This window comes from Cucurbita maxima, unplaced genomic scaffold, assembly GCF_002738345.1.
Source record: "Cucurbita maxima cultivar Rimu unplaced genomic scaffold, Cmax_1.0 Cma_Scf00014, whole genome shotgun sequence".
Lineage (NCBI taxonomy): Eukaryota > Viridiplantae > Streptophyta > Magnoliopsida > Cucurbitales > Cucurbitaceae > Cucurbita > Cucurbita maxima.
In genome coordinates, this window is record NW_019272030.1 from 1,150,376 (window position 1) to 1,173,306 (window position 22,931).

The 22,931-nt window shown below is 37.5% G+C and overlaps 1 protein-coding gene and 1 pseudogene across 3 annotated transcripts; one reads left to right on the forward strand and one right to left on the reverse strand.

Annotated features, from left to right (window-relative positions):
• Positions 1–1,085: 1,085 nt before the first annotated feature.
• On the forward strand, positions 1,086–20,748 carry LOC111489123 (helicase-like transcription factor CHR28). Of its 3 annotated transcripts, XM_023137175.1 has the most exons (14): positions 1,086–1,325; positions 1,431–1,589; positions 1,665–1,809; positions 2,239–2,375; positions 2,527–2,751; positions 2,839–3,383; positions 8,898–8,969; positions 9,051–9,128; positions 9,216–10,122; positions 15,017–15,147; positions 15,851–16,072; positions 17,371–17,958; positions 18,158–18,367; positions 19,436–20,748. In XM_023137175.1, the coding sequence occupies exons 5-14, from the start codon at positions 2,595–2,597 to the stop codon at positions 19,538–19,540; spliced, it is 3,015 nt and encodes a 1,004-aa protein (XP_022992943.1). In that variant the 5' UTR covers positions 1,086–1,325; positions 1,431–1,589; positions 1,665–1,809; positions 2,239–2,375; positions 2,527–2,594; the 3' UTR covers positions 19,541–20,748. The 3 variants fall into 3 exon arrangements, with proteins under 3 accessions (XP_022992943.1, XP_022992941.1, XP_022992942.1); XM_023137173.1 differs by lacking the exon at positions 1,431–1,589 and having other exon boundaries at positions 2,239–2,376; XM_023137174.1 differs by lacking the exon at positions 1,431–1,589 and having other exon boundaries at positions 2,547–2,751.
• Positions 20,749–21,085: 337 nt separating this feature from the next.
• Positions 21,086–22,931, reverse strand: part of LOC111489124 — a 14,032-nt pseudogene continuing 12,186 nt past the window's right edge.

Consider the following 22,931-nt stretch of genomic DNA (forward strand, 5'->3'; position numbering starts at 1 on the left):
ACGACGAACTAGAAAGGTATCATGACGTCTGGATTTCATTTATTACAGAAAATCTATCAAAATTTTACTATGTTTTAGATTGAGAACCATTATACACGAGTCTCGTTTTGTAAATCAAGACCAAACACATCTGTTTCACCTATTCGAACGATGGTACATATTTTATGTCAGTTGACCTCGTTCATGTTGACTCGTAGCACTGTAAAGTTGTTCGTGCGTGCTGGAGAACAGCTAGACGAATAAAAAAATGCTAAATTATAAAACGCGTGAATATTAACCTACGTTCTACTATAACTCGAGTATGCGAAATTTGAGCCATTGAAGACCATATGACCATAGGACCACCAACTTTACTTGCATTGCATCAAATTGCATAGCAAAAGTGGTCAAAGTATCTTTAAATTGATAAATATCCTCCGTTCACTGCTTGAATTTAAAATATTTACAGTTTAAATTTATAGATTTGAGAATTGAAATGACACGAAATTAAACCTATATACATCAAACAGTTAGTTAAAACTCCTGCGTCGGTTGGAAGGGGAAACAAAACATTCTTAATAAACATGTTTAAAAACTGTGAGGTTAAAGACAATACATAGGCCAAAACAAATAATATTTTTATAGTGGTAAGCTCGGGTTACTACAAATGGTATTAGAGTCAAACACAGAACAACATGCCAGAGAGGACACTAGGCCCCAAAGGGGTGGATTGTGACATTCCACCTCGGTTGGAAAATGAATAAAACATTCATAACAAGGGAGCATACGTGTTTTAAAACTGTCTAATTGACGACGATACGTAACGGGTCTAAACAGACAATATCTGTTAGCTGTGGAATGCAACTCTAAGGGTCGTGTCATTAAAAACTGAATAATTACAACCATCAAATCCAAGTCCGAGAAAACGAGCTTAAACGAGTACCGATATAGTTACGAAAATTTAAGATTTATAGATTTTTTTTCCCAAGAAAATTGGAGGTGCACTTAAAGTGCACTACACGAGTACAGTCTGGATACTCACGGCCGTTAACTCGTCGTCGATCTAAAATTCCGCAGACCAAATGAAAAAGAAAAAAAAAAAAAAAAAAGAAATTCAGAAACAAAAAAAAAAAAACCTCTTTCAGCTTCGGCGTTGAACGGAAACTTCAAACCTCAAACCCTACGTAGTACGGAGGGAGAGAAGTTACTTCCTCTGCCACTACAATCTGCCACTCCTCGTATGAATTCCTTCTTCTTTTCGTTCATTTCCATCGCCACATTAATCGGCCTTTAACCATTCACCGTTTTGTTCGTCGATCTTGTTCAGTTCACTTCAATTTTTGAAGGTCAGTTTGAGTTTGTGTGTGCGAATCTCGGAGTACTGTTGGTTTTGCAATGGGATCTTTCTTTTTTCTTTTACCCTAATCACTCATTTCGTCTCATGCATGCAGCGTCGAGGATTCGATGCTGTTATGTTTATAGGTTGAGTAATTGAAGTTCATGTTCAACGTTTTTTGAGGGGATTGTTCTTGATCTTCGACTGACTGGTTTAATGGGGTTGGCACGGGAAGCATTATGTTTTGTAGTCGAAGGAAAAAATAGAATTTAAGGTTTTAGTTTCTATTTGGAAGGGTAATTTGAAAGTGGAACCATTGAATTTGATGCTCTAATCGGTTTCTTTTCAGGTGCTGGGGTGCTTCGAATTTGTTTCGGGATTTGGATTTGGACTGCTTTTCTTGCATTATGGGGATATCGTGTGAGCATGTTTGTCGATAGACCTGCTACTTCACAATTGGAATTATAGCAGATTTTTAACACTGTGTGTTTAAGGTAGGAGAATAAAGATATATGGGAAACGTGTAGTCTATGGAGTTAATTTTTAGCCTTCCATTTCAATTGCTTTCATTGTCTCTGTCATCAGCTCCTTGTCCCATATTCTAGGAATTATGAGGGGGTTTCTCCATGTTTTTTTTTTATTTTTATTTTTTGTCGATCTGGCTTGCTACTTCTGAAAAAGTTTCAAATTAAGCATACACCATGCATTATTATTATCAATCGGTGACTTACGTGACTGTATATTTGACTGTAATGGCCTTATTTAACTTATACAGAATCTTTTTTCTCCCTGCCTGTAGATTTCTTAAGTTTCATAAGTTTCTCTTTACTGCATTCTTGATGTTTTGACAATTTTCTCTGTATTCAACTAATAATAAGACGTATGATATTTAAATTTTTTTCCTTTTCTTTGGGTATTTGCAGAGATGTTTTTGACATAGAGGTCCCTGCTTAATGAATATGCTGCATCTGAAAAGATTTATAATGCAGCATGGCTATGTGTTTGATTATTCAGTCTATCATTGAAAATTCGTTGATTTAGCTCAGAGGCATTTCACATTTGTAAGTAGATGTTTTTGTAACTTTATATTCTTAGATTGCTCGGATTACGTATCTGGTGATAGCAGCTGATTATTTGATCAGTCTGTAGCTTATCTATTGGTTTTTTTTTTTTTTTCGTAACAAGGCAATTTCTATGATTTTCTGTGGCAGTTTTGCTAATCTTTGTGTAGCTTCTTCCTTGTTTTGTCAAAGAAGAGAGATCTCGCAGTTGAACCATCATGTCTGTGACTAACCTTATAGAAATTAGTTCATCAGACAGTGAAATAGAGCTAGAATATATTAGTGACAGCGACGATGCTGCGCCAAGTATTGGGGAACCGAGTCGCAGCAGAAAGCTTCCTCATTGGGCATCCACAGATTTTGGTCCAGGTCAAAGTGAGTTGTGCGCAAGATTATTAGTTCTTTTTAGTACTTTCTCAAAAAAACTGGTAAAGGGGAAAAAACTGACAATCAAATTTACAGGTAATGTTAATAACAGCCCGCATTCTGGTTCTAATGGCGATGCTGGAGCCTCAAATCATCATATTGTCCTCGCAGATGATTCCGATTATCTTACTGAAAATGGGAATACTGGTCTACCTCGAACTGTGAATTCTCGAATTGCAACCACAGCTGGTGCAGATTATGAAAGATTATCTTCTCAACAGGCTTTTAAGAGGACCCTTCCTTATACTTTTCAGTCACATGCACCCCCTACAAAATCAAATAACTTAGTAGACAATGTGGGCAGCAGTCAAATTCGTGATGCCCACATCAGTTCTTATGATTCAGCAAGGCCAAGTTCAACTAGCGGCAGGGTTTATGGGAGAGAGAATGTTTTCAGAGGCAATGGTGACGATGCTGTTAGTTCTGAGAACAGGGATTACAGGGTCCTCCCTGTGAGTTTGGCACCAGGGAAAACTATACCTTCTTCACAGTATCCAAGTGAACATACCTACCGCTCTGGTTATGGTGAAGAAATGGTTGCTGGAAGTGATGAGAGATTGATTTATCAAGCAGCATTGGAGGTATTTTTTATAGAACAACTTTTAGGCTATTGTATTTTAGTTTTGACAAAATTCTCATAACTAGATTTTACATTTTAAGATTCTTTGGCTTTCGTTACTAGCAAATATGGAGATGTCTATTTCGAGATAGGAGTCCATTTCTTCTTTCCTTTTAGTCTAGGCTCTTCTCACTACCCACAACAAATAAAAAAGGAGAGGAGGGTTTATCTCAAGGGTAATGAGGAGAAAATGCACCATTTCAAGTGCCAATTGTTTTGTTTATTTATTAGTTTTTATACGAAACATGCTACCATTTCACTTATTAGGTAATGCCTTTAGTTGCAAACCGTGTAAAAGGGGTTTACGTCCGTTTGGCCTTTAAGCGACTGAGAGCCCTTCATAGAAAGCCCCATTGATTCTCATTACATTTGTATTTGGAAGCAATCACCTACCTCCACAAAGCTTCCTTTTCTATAAGAAATGTCCTACCCCATTTTGCTAAAAGAGCCTGGTTTCTATTGGCAAGGTTACCATTACCTAAACCTTCCATATCTATTGGATAAAAAATTGACGGCCCCAACCTCCTTATTACCTTTCCAAAAGATGTCTTTTATAACTTTCTCCAACCAATTAGGAATTGAGTGGAGCAAGAAAAGATAGAGAAAGAGTAAGGAGTTATGCTCGTAAGGACCGATTTAGCCAGCCTAATTTTGCGTCCTCTTGTGAGAGCAAGGCTCTTCCATCGGTCTAACCTTCTCTCAATTTTATCAATAACAAGCGGCCAAAAAGAAGGTTGTTTTGGATTACCACCGAGGGGTATCCCTAAGTATTCAAGAGGTGAGGTGCCAACCGCACATCCCCACTCCAGTGCCACTGCTGAAACTTCATTACTGCAAATATTTTAACCCAGCCAAGAGAGATTTAGGAAGATTGATCTTAAGCCTGAGATCACCTCAAACCAACAATAATATTAATTATTAAGCATGGAGCTTTGTCATCCTTAAATTGCAAGTGTGAAATATGAAACCCTCCACCTTTGATGGATAGGCCCTTCAGGAAACCATCCCCCACACCTTTGTCAATCAGGGGACTGAAAATGCATGCCACCATCTCAAAAAGAAAAGGTGCAAGCAGATCGGCTTGCCTTTGCCCCTTAGTGTCTCTAATTTGCCCCCCCGGTGTACCATTAACCAGAATAGAAAGGAGGTGTTGGCAATACATGCTTTGACCCAATCCAACGAGTTTCAAAGCTTTTACAATTGAGCACCTCAAGGAGAAAGTCCCAGTCCCCATATCATAAGCCTTCTCAAAAGCAAGCATGAAAATCCAACTCTCCTTGCTATAACCAAAGTCTTCCATAAGCTCATTAGCAATCAACGTAGGGTCAAGCATTTGCCTACCCATGATGAAAGCGGATTGGCTAGCTGATTGTTTGATCAAGAACTTTTTTAAGCCTTTCAGCTAAAACTTTTGCAATAAGCTTGTAGAGAATAATGATCTAACTGACAAGTCTGAAGTCGGTTACTTTAGAAGCAAGCTTTTTTAGGAACAAGACAAATACAAGTTTCATTGTTGCAACCGTCAGAATGCTGGGAAGACCCTGAAAAGCTAATCTTTAATGGTGTTCCAAACCTTTTTCCGAAAGTCTCCCGTGCAACCATCCGGACCTGGAGCTCAGTTGGAACCTAAGTCACTAACAAGTTCTTTGATTTCAATTTCAGAGAATGGTTCTTCCTGAATAGCCTAACTTTGAGTATTATGGCTGCCACTTCATTCTAGAATGAATAACACATTTGCCACTTTTCTTGTGTATAATTTAGCCAAAGGACACAAACTTATTCACAATCAAGTTTTCATTTAACACGCTTTCTTGAGACTCATTTTGGATTTTTCTGGTGAGTTTTTTTTTGTTCTAGCGTTAACATAGTTATGGAAGAGCTTTGTATTTTCATCTCCCTCCATTCTCCATTTTAGCTTGCACCTCTGCCTCCATAGACTGTCTTCTTTTAGAATTACTTATTTGAATTGAGCTTTGAGTGAAGCTCTTTTCCTCCACTCATGGGCAAAGAGCCCAAGGTATTGCTCAGCAGCGTCCAAGGAACTGATGGCTTTGAGGGTTTCCTCTTTTTGGCTGAGAATAATGTCAAATTTCTCCTTACCCCGATGATTCAACCATGGTTTCATTCTCTTCCATTTTTTCATAAAGACAAAACCTGGCCAATCTTGGAGAATCAAATTCTTCCATTAACAATCAAGGAAACTCATGAAGCTTTTTATCACTCAACCACATGTTTTGAAGTTGGAAAGATGTAGAAAGTAATTCAATGCAGAATCGAGGCTCTTTAAGAGGGAAACTTTTGCATCCAAGTGAATTTATTCGTAACTAATACAATGGGGAAATGCCGTGAAGTAATTTTAGAATCAAGGTTCTTGAAGAGGGAAACTTCTCCATCCACTCTCTCTACTAACCAAGAAACAATCAAGAGGGAGAGGATAGGTTGTTTTCTACTATTTGTTCAGATAAACAGCCCGTAGATAAAGGAATATTAGTAAGGTCTAACTTGTCAATCAACCGATTTAACTTCTTCATGCTTCTTGTGATTCTATCACCTTGGGACTTCTCATTAATCCACCTAGTCATATTAAAGTCTCCGCCAACGCACCACAAGTTGGCCACCAGCTCACTGATACCATAGGTTTCGTCCTAAAACCATCTATGTTATGGTTAGTAGACTATAAAACCCAGTCACCTAGAAAGAAGTATCATTAACTCATTTGAATTTCTTCTATACTCTAATTGAAAATAATTGCTCCAATTCCATTTTCTTTTATACTCTTTTGTTTGTACCGAAGATCTTTGATTGCCCAACATTTCACTAATTATTAATATAAGGTTTTAGGAATCTACAAAATTTTTTTTGGAGGGCAATTCATTGTGGAAAATTATTGTCCACCAATTAATCATATGAAGTTTTTTCATTTGTTAAGTAACCGAGTCCAACATTTCTTTTTGTAACCTAGTATTGAAGGTTTGATATTAATGGTCGAAGTGCCATACCAACTTTTTATTTTGTAACCTATTGGTTGAGGAGGTAGCCAAAAGACTTTGGGCTTGGATATTGAAGGTTTGATATTAATGGTCGAAGTGCCATCCCAACTTTTCATTTTGTAACCTATTGGTTGAGGAGGTAGCCAAAAGACTTTGGGCTTGGGTATTGAAGGTTTGATATTAATAGTTGAAGTGCCATCCCAACTTTTCTTTTTTAACATATTGGTTGAGGAGGTAGCCAAAAGACTTTGGGCTTGGGTATTGAAGGTTTGATATTAATGGTCGAAGTGCCATCCCTCAAAACAATGGCATGGTCGTATGAGTGGAAAGGTGGCATTGAAAACACATCTTGATATCTGCATAAGACCTACACCATCTTTGACCATAACAATTTTCTAATTTAGGAAGCCACAATCGCTTTATATTCTAGTACCAATGCCTCTTTCTTGTCTGATGAACCTTGATCATTGCCCTAGTGGAATTGGGGCGTAATGAACGGATTATTGTAGCATTAATAACTCCTGCTTAATATTCACCAAGCTACCTTTCTCACTCATTCTAGACATTAACTTCTACTTTACAAGATTTCATTCTAGAAATTGACTTATACTTTACAAGATGAGGATCGTCTCAACTTTTTGCATAAGAAATCTCTCATATACTTCATATAGAGGTGAAGTAGCTTGTGATTTGGCTTCAAACAATTTGAATTAAAGCAAGTCTTTCCCATGATTAAAGGCCATAGCCTAAAATAAGAATATTGTAATCCGGGATATGAAGCAGTTGAAGTTGATGATTTGTTTTTCAATTTTCCGTCTGTCTGTGTGAAAAGTATGTAGGATCTAATTAACTTTAAACTATGGGGCCTAAGCTAGCCTTTTGAGTTTAACAACTAGTGGGGGTAGAAATTCATACCTTTGACCTCTTGGTCGAGAGCATATGCCTAGGCCAATTGAACTATGTTCAGGTTGGCATGAGGCTTAAGCCAGTTCCTAAACAAGATTGCATAATGACGCCTCAGGCCGATTCCAAATCTGCACCTTCAGATGTACGAATCTTCCAAACCATCTTCTAGTATGATAAAAGGTAGAGCATTGACCTTGGACCCCACAAATTGAGCCTAGAGTGTATACATAGCACAATTAACCTCTACTATAGAGCACTTTTCCTGACATTTATTTTAAGATGAGACAACTCAAAAAACCTAGTGGTTTCTTAAGGGAAAAAAGGAAAAAAGGAAACAAATCTCCTTGTTTGAATGAAAAAAAGTGTCATCAGTGAATTTGAGATGAGAGAGATGAAGAGATGAAGCTTATCCCTTCCAACTCAAAAGTATTCAATTAAACCTGTATACATAGCACAATTAGCCTCTACAATAGAGAACTTTTCCTGACATTTATTTTAAGAGGAGACAACTCAGAAACCTAGTGGCTTCTTAAGAGGGGGAAGAAAAAGGAAAAAAATCTCCTATTTTGAATGCAAAAAAGTGACATCGGTGAATTGGAAATGAGTGAGATGAAGGGATGAAGCTTATCCCTTCCAACTCAAAAGTATTCAATTAAACCTGTCTGTCCTTGTCAATGAAAGCTTGGTTTCACATTAGGAAAAAAAGAAAAAAGAAAAAAGAAAAAAGAAGGATGGGAAAGACCCCTCGTCTCATACCCTTGAAAGGATTTATTTCCTCAGGTTTCTCAATGACTGAAATGGAGAAATTTTCTGAGCTCAAACAATTACCATCCAAATCCTCTACTTGAATGGTGTTAATCAAAATGAAAACAAAGCTTATTAAATATTCTGCCTTTTTTCATTTGTAACCAAAAAAGAGTAGTATGTAAACTATTTCGTGCTAACTTAAATTTAACTAACTAACCTAACAGCCTTTCCAACTTACGCTTTTAGAGGTTATTTTCTTAACAAAAGTCTAAAATAGCTTATCTGTAATTTAAAGGGTTTAAATCCTGGAGCCAGAAAGTGATTCTCTCCAGCTTCTTGTATAGTTTTAACTTGATGCTTAATGGGCTCTACTATAGTCCAAAGGAAAAGTCCTCAGACTTAATACACTGATATTCTTTTGTACTATTGGTTGGAAATAAATAAGAGTCTCTTTCCGGATATTGGAGGGATATGTCAACTTTATTCATACTATTTTTATCCTCTTATTCAGTTTTATTTACACAAATCTTTTTTCCTACAGTGGTAGTTCTTTGATTTGCTGCACCATTTTGGAGGCATTTTGTAATTCCGTTAATTTTTTTTATGCCTTTTGCTTTGTTTATTTCATTGATCAATGAGATTGCTTTATTTAAATAAAAAGAGGTTGATCTGATGATAGTTCAAAAGACGAGGAAACAATTATCGCCTAAAAGATCAAGATAGAAGAAACTGGTTGCTATCAGCTAGTCAACAAGTCTTGTTGATATTATAATTGCTTTCCCTCTGCTGAATTAACTATTAAAGTCTTAATAACCAATCCCCCTTTTTTGCAGGATCTAAATCAACCAAAACTTGAGGCTAATTTACCTGATGGTCTTCTGTCTGTTCCTCTTTTAAGACATCAGGTTTTTCTATCAAAATGTAGTGTCTTTCTCTTACTGCCAGACATTTTTTAAAAACTTTTTGCTGTATACTTTGTCTTTTAGAAAATTGCATTAGCATGGATGCTACAGAAGGAAACTAGAAGTTTGCATTGTTTGGGAGGAATTTTAGCGGATGACCAGGCAAGCTACTGGACCTGGATTAAATTCTCGCTGTTTTTGGAAATTTGTCCTTAATGAGGTTCTAGACTTCTTCCCTTTTGTCTTCAGGGCCTTGGAAAGACAGTTTCGATGATTTCCCTCATACAAACGCAGAAGTCCTTGCAGTCAAAGGCAGAATTAGAAGATGGAAGCAAAACAAAAGCTGAAGCTTTGAATTTGGACGATGACGATGATAATGGCATTGGCACTGCTGATTCAGTTAAAATGCAGCAGACTGGAGAGTCTGATGATGTTAAACCAATTCAAGAAGTGAAAACAACTAGAGCAATCAGTAAGCGGAGACCTGCAGCTGGTACACTGGTTGTGTGCCCTGCAAGTATTCTTCGGCAGTGGGCCAGAGAACTAGAGGACAAGGTCACTGAAGAAGCTAAACTCTCAGTATTAATCTATCATGGGGGAAGTAGGACTAGGAATCCTGATGAGCTTGCAAAGTACGATGTGGTTCTCACAACATATTCGATCGTCACCAATGAAGTTCCAAAACAACCTTTAGTTGATGAGGATGATGCTGAGGAAAAAAATGGAGATAGATACGGATTATCTACTGATTTTTCTGCTAACGTAAAGAGGAAAAAGACCTCTATCAGCAGTAAGAAGGGTAAGAAGGGCAGGAAAGGAACTGGCATTTCCATTGAGTGTGATTCTGGCCCACTGGCAAGAGTGGGTTGGTTCAGAGTTATTCTGGATGAAGCTCAGACAATAAAGAATCACAGAACTCAAGTAGCTAGAGCCTGCTGTAGCCTTCGAGCGAAAAGAAGGTGGTGCTTATCTGGAACACCTATACAAAATGCAATTGATGATTTATACAGCTATTTCAGATTTCTGAGGTATGATCCTTATGCTGTCTATAAATCTTTCTACCATACAATCAAGGTTCCAATTTCCAGAAATTCAGTTACTGGCTATAAGAAGCTTCAGGCTGTTCTAAGGGCAATAATGTTGCGACGAACTAAAGGTGGGTACTTTTTCTCTCTCGCTCTCTTTCTCTTGTTTCCTTTAATAAAAACTCTACTGTTATTATGTGTAAGAATATGATGAGAATACAGATTTCTCGTTCAGTATTGTTATTTATGTGTGGGAGTTCTATTCAAAATCACAAAAGTGATACAAATGGACAGAAACTTAGGAGGGCTGGAACTTTAATCTAAACTAGCCATGGTAAACAACAAGTTAACCGGCTGGCGAATGTCCAAAAAATACTTAAAGGCAGAAGAAATTGCCACACCAGTAAAACAAGACTACAATCAAGAAAGGAATAACAAAACTAAAGATAAGTCAGTTAATGTCCAAGAGTAGCTGAGGATGTTCTGCATCAGACCCCCCAACCCCAAGAAAAAACACATCCTTGAGTCAATCAGCTAAGGGGAACTTGTTTGAAGCATGATAAGGGTAGATATTAGCAACAGTAAATGCTGGACTAATACAAATGGTAGGAGGGGCATCTAGATAATATGCATTGCTGTCAATTTTCTCAACAACAGAAAAAGGACCAAGCTTTGGTATGTTATGAACTGTAGTAGGCAAACAAGACTTTTGCAAATGCACCATCACCAAGTCACCAACTTGGAAGCCTCAAGCACAACGATGTGAATCAACAGCAACTTTGTTGGAAAATTGCTTGTTTGAAGTGTTCCTTAATTTCATCGTGCTGCTCCACATTCCATTTCCATGAAAAAGCTTTGTTTTCTTTTGTATCTTTCTTACATTCCTAGAAGAATTGAGCGGTTGGCTGCCATCATTAAAGAAGTAGCTTGCAGGAATAAAGAAATGCTAGTTGCATGATAGCCAAACTGCCAAATTGCAACTCTTTTGGGCATTAATTGGGACTTTTTCAAGCTCGAGAGGTGTGCCAACTTTGTGGATCGTGAGGTTGGGGTTTTCCCTCATCCTACTTAGGTTGTTCCTTTTGGGACCCTGTCATTGGAACGGTTTGCAAAAGACTCCCTTCCATGAAGAAGAGTTTCTTTTCAAGAAGGGGTGCCTCACTGAGTGGTGTTCCTGCTTACTTTTTGTCTCATTTTGAAGTCCCAAGTCTAATTGGAAAGAATATGGAGTTTCTTATGAGAGATTTCTTATGGGAAGGGGTAGAAGAGGGGAAGGGATCACATCTGATTCGTTGGGAGGTGGTTTCTAGGTCCCTAGACTAAAGCGGTTTTGGTATTGATAATGTCAAGTGAGAAACACTACCCTGCTAGTAAGTGGGACAAGGTTATTGTTAGCAAGTAGGGGCTCCACCCCTTTGAGTGCACCAGTGAGGGTTTAAAAGGCACTAGAAACCTGTAGAAGGTGGTTTGTGGCAGTTTTTCCTTTCCTATCTCAATTTATTCATAATGATATGAGGGAGACGGGAAAAGTATGTTTTTCTGAGGACAGGTGGTTGGGGAATAGATCCCTTTACTCCTTATACCCTCGTTTATATCATTTTTCTTCTCTCAAGAATCACTCGATTGCTTTGATCCTTGTTCAGTTGAACTTATTCTTGTCTCCTTCCTTGGATTTTTCAATGTTCGTTGACCAATGAGGAAACGTTAGATGTTTTAGCTCTACTTCCTCCCTTTCCACTTTTTGCTTTAAGCCCATAGGAGAGATTCTCACCTTTGGAACCCTTGTCCTTCAAAAGATTTTCTTGTAGCTCTTTCTTCCCATGCCTCATCCAACCTATGTTTGGTGGGTTTTTTTTTTCTCTCCTTAGTTTGGAAGGTGAAAATTCCTAAGGAGGTTAAGTTCTACGTGTGAAAAGTGTTGCATGGATGCATGGAAGAGTTAACACCTTGAATCAGATTTTGGGCAGACAGTTTTTAGTGGTTGGGTTGTTTTGTTGTATTCTTTGCAGGAGGTATGCCATTTTAATGAATTGATCAGCCACAACTAAGACAAAGTCATTACCTTGTTGAGTCCTAGGGGGACCAAGTGTAAAGTCCATGGATAAATCTTCCCAAATAGCATATGAGGGAGAGGTAGGGGAGTGTAAAGATGGGTATTTTGACTCGATCCTTGAAGTTAGACGAATAAAACATCACTTAACAAACTTTGTGGCATCTCTCTTTTGTTGTGGCCGGTGAAATTTGGTAGACTATGCACTTATTGCACCAAAATTATTGACGATCTGAAGAGAAGCAAGGAAGCGGGAGTTGTGATTAAGTTATTGATGACTTTTGGGAGGGGGTGCTCTCTTCCCCGAACCCTTAGGTTGGTCTTTTCTTTTGGGTAGACTATGCGCTTATTGCACCTATTTTCCTCGTTTCTTATTAAAACAAATTGGACATTGAGAAAACTTTTGATAAGGTTGATTAGGATTTCCTTGATCTCATTCTCCAAATCAAGGGCTTCGGTATTGAGTGGAGGAGATGGACACAAGGCTGCATCTCATCTCCTAACTTCTCCATTATTGTTAATGGCAAGCCTCTTGGAATGATTCTTGCCACAAAGGGTCTCCGACAAGGTGGTCCTATTTCCTCTTTATTCTTATCGTGGGTTGTCTTAGTTGTATACTATCCAAAGTCAAAAGCGAGGTTTTGATCAAAGATTTTGTTGTTGGAAAGGGTCAACACACCTCATCTATTACTCATCTTCAATTTGCAGATGATTCCATCTTGTTTTCATCTCCTGAAAAACTGTTTGCAACCTATAATTCATTTGAAAAAGCATCAGGCTTGAACATCAGTGTCAAAGATCAGAAATATTGGGTATAATATGGAGGCCTTTAACGTTTCATCTATAGTGGGCATTTATGGGTTGAAGGTTCGTGATTGGCGAAATACCTTCTTGGGATTGCCTGTCCTTAGATGAGACGAAGTGAAGTTTCCTATCAGAGAAGGTGGACTAGGCATCAATGGCATTCAACAAAAGAACAGATCACTTTTGGTTAAATGGATTTGGAGATTTCACGAGGTGAAATCTGCCTTATGGCATAAGTTGATTGCTACTAAATCTAGATCAATGCATTATGATCTTAAACCAGGCCATTTCTCAATATCATCATCTAGAAGTCCATGGAAATATATTTCTCGATTGCAAGCGTCTGTACAAGAACATTTCATGCAATGTCAGAAATGACAGTTGGTTGGGAAGTAATGCATTCAAGGAAAACTTTTCCTCATTGTACGCTCTCACATTTTTAAAAGAAGCCTTCATCTCAGAATTGTGGTCTAATGAAACTGCTTCATGGAATTTACAGATTAGAAGACTCCTCACAGTGACGGAAATTTATGAATGGGCTAGGCTCTCTAATGTTGTCCTATCTGAACATTAAGACTTATGGGTATGGGATCTTGACAAAAATGGATTTACATCTAAATCTTTATCCAGAACTCACTCATCTATGAGTGCAAGGTAAAGCTGGTTTTTTACAAGTTGATTTGGAATGGGATGTATCCCAAAAAAAGTGAAGTTCTTTGTATGGGAACTCAGCCACTCTTGCCTACTTACTTGAGACAAGCTACAACACAGATCTCTGGGTTTTTCTTTATCTCCTAACTGCTGCCCCTTGTGCAAAAAGGGTCCAGATACACACCGTACCCTCTTTATTACCTGTTCATACTCTAGATCATTTTGGACTTTCATCCAACATTGTTTTGATAGGTTGATGACCTTTCCTACTGATATTTGGTCTCTTATGAACATCGTTCTCCTCAGGCATTCATTCAAGAATTTGCATACATTCGCTGATAAGTTCCAAGATTTTGAGACATTTATTTCATATGTTACATTTACAGCTTGCTTTCTTTTAGCCAGTTGGAAGAAAAATCCTAATGTTTGAGCCAAAGTTTTGAATTTTATTTGTAACTGGTTTGGGTTGGTATATTAAAGATAAAGTCAAAGTACTGTAGGCTATCGCCTCTATTGCTCATTTGTGACTTTTCTGGAAGGATAGGAATGCTATAATATTTTTTTAGTGAGTCTAATTCTTTTGATTATTTCTGTGACCTTGTACAAATCACAATATTTAATTGGGTGTGCAACATGAGCTTTTTCTAGTTACTCTGCCTTTTCAATCAATCTAGATGGGAGGGTTCCCTTTGTCGTTTAGCATTGTTTGTTTCTGCTGTCGTCACTTTTTGAATGAAAGTTGCAGCATGCCTTGATACCAATATATATATATTCTGAAAATAAGTTTACAGGATCCAAACCTGTTATCGAAAAAATTATCTCTTTGCCTCTAGTTGATTGAAGAATATTACACTTTTGAGATTTTGCTTGCTTCTTTCTAAGGTGTGTGTGTCTATATGTATATATTGAAAATAAGTTTGGTAGAAGTAAGTTTGCAGGATACAAATCTGTTATCGAAAAAATTCCATCTTTTTGTCTCTCGTTGATTGAAGAATGTTACACTGGAGATTTTGCTTGCTTCTATCTAAGATGGATGGTGTCATTTCTTGTGATACTTTTACTTCAACTATTAATTTGTAGTAACTAATAAATAATTAAACTTTTTGGAGGTCTCTTAAGTGAGGGGTCTCTCGAAATGTCTCCCTTTTTAATATAATATTATTTTTTTCTTTGTTAAAAAATTATATCAGAAGCATATGGTCAGGGATCTTTTGCTTGTCACACAGATGAGTTCAGACACCTAGGGTTACATTTACATGTGTATAATTGGACATATCTTAATTAATGTCAAAACTGAAGGGTCATCGTGCTGTGATGTCAGTCATCTCATGGTCCTCTCCAACCAGATCATCTCTTCATTTGGTCCTTTATCTGCTTTATATAGCTATTCATCTCAAGCACATTGTATGAGTATTACACTTGTATGCCACAGTTTATTTAATTGACAGCACGTTGTATCCTTATATGAATTTTGATCACTTCTCCTTTCAGCTCTGGTAATGAACTTATTTGCTGTTTAGGCACATTAATTGATGGGGAACCGATTGTCAAATTGCCCCCCAAAACCATACGGTTGACAAAAGTGGATTTTTCTACTGAGGAGCGTGATTTTTATACCCAATTAGAAGCTGATTCTCGCAAGCAATTCAAGGTGCATTTACCCCCGCCTGAAGGATATTGGTTTGTTCAAAGTTTACTAGAGTGGAATCAACATTTTTTCCGTTCTTTTTAAAAATAAATTTCTCCTTCTCCAAGTGTTTTTTTTTAATATGAACACCTGACTACAGTATAATCATTTCAGCGGATGTTGAGGTCAGAGAGAAAATTATTTTAACAATCTTTAATAAAGTTGTGTGCAACGCCTGATGTCTTTATCCATATAGGTTTGGTCCATAGGGACAGAGATTAAACTACAAGGTTAAAAGCCAATTAATTCAAAGTAGCTGATCTTAACTAATCTAAACTTAAAAAACTAAATAAATAAATGAAACAAAAATAACACTTGCAAGAATTACATTTAGAGCCTGGTAATTACCTACATCAAGGAAACTAAAAGTGCTTAAAGATACCTGTACAAAAATTTCATGGAGTTTGAAATATAATATATTTAGTTGCTATCTTTTGAATTTCACGTGCACCAGACCTTGAGGACATATGGATGCTTCTCTTTAGTTTTTTTAATACATATGTTTAAGTTTTTGTTAAAAACTTTTAGCTGTATGTTTCTCTTTTCATCTTTATAGGGGCTACGCTTCTTGTATGTCCACCCTATTGATTAATGCACCCTTTGTTGAATGAAATTTTCCTTCTTAAATGTGGAGTCTTACAGGAGTTATATGACATGTACTTTGCAGGCTTATGCCGCAGCTGGTACTGTAAAGCAAAACTATGCAAATATTCTGCTGATGCTCCTACGCCTCCGTCAAGCTTGTGACCACCCACTTCTTGTAAAAGGGTATAATATTGATTCTGTGGGGAAGGATTCTACAGAAATGGCAAGTAAACTTCCTAAGGATATGCTGATGAATCTGTTAAATTGCTTGGAGACTTCTTTGGCTATATGCCGAGTCTGCGATGTGAGTTTCATTCTTCATATTAACTCATGAATTATGGTGAAAGGAGAGCTCTAACAAAGTTGGGCTGTGAGAAATTGAAATATCTGCGTTCACCTTGTTCTTTAACCAGTTCTTTGTGCTCAGCCTTTATAAATCGATATTGAAGGAAAAATCTAAATTTTGTTATGAACGGGAAAGAATTTTTGGAGAGTTCTCTCTTTTAATCTCTTAGGTTACACCAATTTTGTATCAGAGTAGAGTAGTTGTTTGGGTCAACATTGGTTGTCGTCGGTGGAAGACCGAAAACTCTTGTCGATGCAGATCGCAAGAGGGAGCCTCATGAGCTGTGCTCCTTACCAAACATTGCACACATAATTACATAGGAAAGCCCTAAAAAGGAACATCTCAAGAACTATCCAAGAATGAAATGTTTCAATATGTTTAGGAACAGAAGCAATTATCTTGGTTATGAAACACAACCAAGAAATGCAGAAACCTATTCAAGAACACACAAAGAACAAGAGATATATCTAAATTGAAAGAGCAAGAACAGGCTAAAATTGCTAATTTTCAAAGAAGCATTCAAAAACATCAAGAATTAACCCAAAGGGGGTAATCACGCCAAAAAGTCCATACGAACTCTAAGTCGGGCCTTAAGTTCAAACCCCACGGAATCGAGTGTGAAGATGAGACAAATAAAAGTTATGGGTTGAGCCTTACGGAATTGAGCAAAGTCAAAGAAGTGTTGCAAAACCCGTAAGAAGAAAATGAGCGGGCCCATATTGGAAGAAATTAACCTACCCTCAATGAGAACTCCATTTTAATCATTCCGCTGAATTCTTTCCTATCTTTGTATTCTATGATTTCCTTGGAAATCATATAAAGACAATTCATTAGATATCGTATTTTACTATTAAGAAGGAACTGCCTCTTATATAGATTGTGTATGAATCTACTGTATTGTCTATCTTATTGTATCAAATTTCTGCAATTGTTCAAGCAATCCACAACTGTCAAAAATTTCCTTTTTGCTTTCATCTATCCCAATAGGTTCTAGCCAAAGCTCTTGTCACGCTGAAGTGTGGGTTTTTTTTTTTATAAAAAAAATCAGAGGTAGATATCACGCTGAAGTGTTATCATCACACTATTCTTCAACAAAAAAGTGTTGTCATTTTTCATGCAATCCTAAGTGGCATACATTTAAATAACCTGAAAAAACAATCTGGAATGATACACAAGACTTCTATAATCTTTTTGCTGCAAAAATAATGGCTTATCGTACTCACTGTGAACTGGTTTTTTTCCCTCCCTCCTAATAGGATCCACCTGAGAATCCTGTTGTTACCATGTGTGGTCATGTTTTCTGCTATCAATGCGTGTCTGAATACTTGACTGGCGATGACAATATGTGCCCGGCACTTGGATGTAAGGAACAAGTTGCTGCTGACGTTGTTTTCTCGAAAACTACCCTCCGGAAATGTATCTCTGATGATCTCGATGGTGGTTCCACAAGTTCGGGAATTTCTGAGAAATCCCAAGTTGTTCATAGTGAGTACAGTTCATCCAAAATTAGGGCCGTTCTTGAGATTCTGCAGAACAATTGCAAAGCATCAACTTCAACTTCTGAACAAGGGGTTTCCTTTGGATGCAATGGAAGTTCTCTACATTCTGAAGATGAATGCATTGAGATTTGTGATTCTGATGCTAATACTACAAAGAACGCATCTCCATGTCCAAATCCAACTGAAGAACCTGTGAAGACGATTGTTTTCTCCCAGTGGACCGGCATGTTAGATTTAGTAGAAATGTCACTTAACCAGGCTTGCGTACAATATAGGAGGCTTGATGGCACAATGACTCTGGTTTCAAGAGACCGTGCTGTGAAAGATTTCAACTCTGACCCCGAGGTTTGGCCCTTAATCTGAATCTACTTCAACAAATTCTGGTGGATTTAAGATGCTTCTCTATGTTGGGGGCATTATATACCATGGAAGTTTATTTGTTACTTTACATGATTTGCAATGATATAGGTATTGAAATAATTAACAATATTGTGTTTTAGCATGGATGTTTTCAATATTTGAATCGGTGAATTGTTTTTTGCAGATCACTGTTATGTTGATGTCATTGAAGGCGGGAAATCTAGGTTTAAACATGGTTGCAGCATGTCATGTTATCCTTTTGGATCTTTGGTGGAATCCGACTACAGAGGATCAGGCTGTAGATCGAGCTCATAGAATTGGACAGACTCGTCCTGTTACAGTGTCAAGGATTACTATAAAAGACACAGTTGAAGATAGGATACTAGCACTGCAGGTATTATCCTTGTCTCTTTTGCTTTATGTTTGTTTTTCCATTATCAGTTCTATATCTGTTGAAAACACAGTTTATGGAAATATACGTTAAACATTAAGTTTCATGGTTACAGCTGAATTTCGTCCGTAAGATCTTCGAGTGTACATTTCTTTTCATTTATTTTAAAGTTCAAGTTCTTGTTATAGAGTTCAGGAGGGATGCAAATTAGTCGTGGAGCTGGGAGAGAGAACTGAATGTTTTAGAATTTCAAGAAGCTTTAATAATTTCATATTTATGAGTTTGTAGTTTATCTTGATTTGGTATTGTATTCATAGCTGTTGGCAGGCTCTTCCTCTTGTTTGGGTCTGGTTGGCCTGGTTTTTGGTAATGAGAAAACTGGAAAGGCGTGCTAAATGCCTTTTGCTCAATTGGAATAAGGAGTCCTCTAAGACTTAGCATGGTTGCATTTTTACAATTATCGAGAATATGGATCTAGAGAAAGATATAGCTTAATTACCTTTATTGCAAGCAATCGAGTCATCCTGACAACAATTCTAATTTCTCGTGCCTAGTTTGGCCAATGTCTGTATGCGTTTTTTCTTCTTGATAATTTTGCTTGTCCACCCAATGTATCTGCCCCACAGGGCTGACTCCTTTTTGGACAATATTCAAAGCCACTTGATTAGGAAGTGGGGCATTGTTTCTCTGCTCCAGGGAACCCACGCCATGGAATACGCACTCTAATTTACTGAATGCATTAGTTAGATTGGGTCTTCCCTCAGGTTGTAGGCCTCTCCATTCCATCAACTCTTTCAAGCTCTAAGAAGGGAGAAGTAGTCCCTTAATAAAGGTTGTTAATTCTCATTGTAAATGGAGTTGAATGTTCTGTATAGCTTTGATGAATTTTTCAACCATTAAACAGCGCAATGTGTTATATAATAATTTGGTTGATTCTGAATACTTTTGAATTTGTTACTTGAGCATATTGAATATCTTCCAAGAGGTTGGCTCGGTGCTTTACAAGATGAAGTTGATATGCATGTAATATTGACGTGGAAGATGCTTCTTCTTTCTGGCCATGTTTTGCAGGAAGAGAAGAGAAAAATGGTTGCATCAGCATTTGGTGAAGATCAAAATGGAGGTTCCGCTTCCCGCTTGACGGTTGAAGATCTCAGATATCTCTTTATGGTTTGAATCGTCGAGTGGCTCAGCTTCTTCTTCTGGAAGTTTTATTTAGCTTACACTTGTGGCAAAATTTTGTAGGGATCAGAATAACTTCTGGTTCTGATAATTTAAGGGCGACAGACACTGGTTGCACATATTTTGCACACCAGAGTGGCCCCACGGGATAGGCTGGGTCAACATATACTTATGGTAACATAAATGAGTTTTTGTGGCCCTACCAACTTCTTCATTTTTCTTTCTTCCTTCTTTGGGATTTCAGTGAAGTGCCAAGGTATCTTGATAGGGCTGCCTGTAAATATCCAAGTTTATATCTATTGTATACAAAATGTTCAGATTTAGGTAGCTTTCCTTTTCCTTTTCCTTTTTAATTTATTTTTTCGTCACGTTTAAAATATGTCGATCGTCTCTAAAAAGCCCAGGTATGTATTGCAAGACGTGCTGTATAAAAAGATTACAGGTTTCATTGGGTTCCTTAGAAAATATGCAACTTGACTGTTGAGTGCTGAAGATTGAAGAAGAAGAGGCAATAAAGATAGCACGTCAAGGACTTCAATTGTGGCTGTCAATCAAGTTACATGTTGCTGGTGCTCATCTTGTTCTATCTTCCATTAAGACGATTCACTTTAACTGTAGTAAGTTATTTCATACTTCTGATCTGATCTAGTTGCTATGATTGAACTCTCTTAATAACACTGATGAATAATTTATGTTGCTGTAACTCATCTGTGTGATATATTAGGAACATCAGGCAGACTTGAACTGTTCTTAGTATATTATTATTTACATGTGTAATACATTAGCTGTTTGAAACTCATTAGTGACTTGTAATTTTACTTTCTAATAGTTCAAGGCTTTTACTTCAATAAACGAGTGAAATGTTATTTTAGTTTTTTCCCCCTTTCTACATGGTACTAGAATTCCTGAGCTTTTTTCCTTAGAATAGGTGAGCTTTCTTTATACCAAAAGGGCTTGAAGTTCGGTACCGTTTTGGGATAGCAACTAATCTGTTGATAAGAGGATGAGCACCTCAAGTTTATTCATCTGCACGATTTAACTACTAGATGAGTCGCATGGGAAGCTCCCATAATCCCTTGCTACTACTGCATAGTAGTATGTAATGGGCATGCGACCATGAGTAACACGCTTTAGACAAGCATGACTGTGACAGTGACACCTGATAGTAAGACTTCTGGTCATTTTGGATAGACCCATTTTTTACCTTGCTGTATTTGGTATAATTTGTTTGGATGTGATTGTTTTGAAGAGGGTTATTATATCAAGTCCAAGATACTCTCAACTTGTTCTTGGCTAAGATGGTTTTCTTGAGATTAATATATGAATGTGGCTTATGTAACACCTTGATTGCCCCAATGTTGCTACTGCTTCAGGCATCAACTTAGAGATCAAATCTTAAAATACTTCGGTGTTCCTGTAACATCACCTTTATCCAAAATTCTTAAATTTGGCTTTAAATTGAAAATTAAATACGTCAATTTGTTGATATTTTCGTCAATGTTTTCAAATATACCAAATTCAACATCAATTTGATGGGTTATAACTTTAGACGACTTTATCGAATGAATGTGTATACTACTTTATCGAATGAACGTGTATACTACTTTATCGAATGGTACATTTGGCATAATTAGGAGGAGCAGATAACTACACTGCCTTACTTAAGAGTCCATTACAATAAAAGAATTCTATACCTGTAATCTCAGCGGCAAAAGGAAGGAAAATCTCCACCCCGTAGGAAAGTAGAATTCCATTACAATAAAAGAATTCTTCATGGAGTCTTGTATCAATCTTAGCCAACATCTTTCCTGAAGGATGACAGTGTCAAGAAGAAAGCCAATCAAGCAATCACAAAGCAAAAATACGGTCAAGAGTCAAGGAGTTACTTGGAGAATTACCGTTTCAGGAAGGTTAAGCCTTCAAAGAATAGGGTATCATCACCTCATCATCGACTCTTTTACAAAGGACCGCCCACCTGTACTGCTAGATCAAATATCAAAACCAAATGAGACGCATATATCAAAACAATGACTGGAGAAATGTTTGCTAAAATAAATGTATGAAATAAAACTAACACATATTCAAGGCGAATATTCATGAACCGATAGTGCTCTCTGCTTTGTGTTAGAGTAACAAAGCCTTCAACCTCTAATGGATCATAGAAGTAGACTACTGTCTGCAAAAGTAAACAAGATTTTCCTAAGTTGGAAACTTGGAAGAGATTAGAAAATTTGTACTTTACTCCGAGAAATAAATCTTCAACTCCTAGTAGATTTTCCATTACATACACTATTTGTTAAGATTTTTCGACCCTTTTTTTCTTGTAAATATTATTTTTTATTTTAATATATCTTGTTTTCTATCCAGAAAATCAATCATAAATGGAAGAAACTATGACTTTAAGTAATGCACTGATATAGAAAAAGATAACAGAAACATGTAAAGTATTGTGCTATAATATTATTATTATTACTTATAAAGGACCTGCTGCCAATGGGTTGGAGGGTCCTCAGGTGAAGTGGACAATACAAGTGCTTCATTTGGATTTGCACGTTCCTTCCTCGGGCTACCATCTTTCACTTGATTATCATCAGGGTGCGATGGCATTAGACGATGCACGGCAGTAGCAGGCCCATAAAACTCCACATCAAACCAGAATGCAAAACCATGCAAGGGAGCTGGAAATTAAAAAAAAAAAGAAGTTTTTAATCGCAGAAGTAGAAAATTGAAAAGCGAAAAATATAACAGGGAAAATTGGTCCTCCTACTTGATGCAACACCCATGAAGTCCGAACTCCACATTTTATGCAAACAACATAAGCTAGAAAGCCCAAGGCTATAAGAATTCCCTGTGGTGAGTTCATATGATATGACAACCCAAAGCTACAGAAGTCCATGAATGAATGTACATGAATACCGCAAGTCAAGGGGGAAGAATGGTGAGAGAGACATTACCTCGCATCATTGACTTGAACTTGTAACTTTTTGTGACAAACTCAAGCTCGCCACTTGACACTGTATAGCAGACTACATACTTTACCTGTAAAGGCGAACAGTTTCGTTTCAAAAGTTTTAAATTAGTCTATTTCATATACAAGTTCTTACACAACCAAAAATTATTCTATCGCTCTTGCACCAAAGTTCTCATAGAAAAGTTGCTCCAATCTCTTTCCCATCATTAGTTGTACTTTTGAAAATACTATTTAACCATCTTCCGTAAATTGCTCTAGAGCTGTTGGGTGGTAAATCCATCACAAGCACCCATGTAATGCTCATGGGTTTCCCAAACCCCCCCCCCCCCCCCCCCCCCCCCCCCCCCCCCCCCCCCCCCCCCCCCCCCCCCCCCCCCCCCCCCCCCCCCCCCCCCCCCCCCCCCCCCCCCCCCC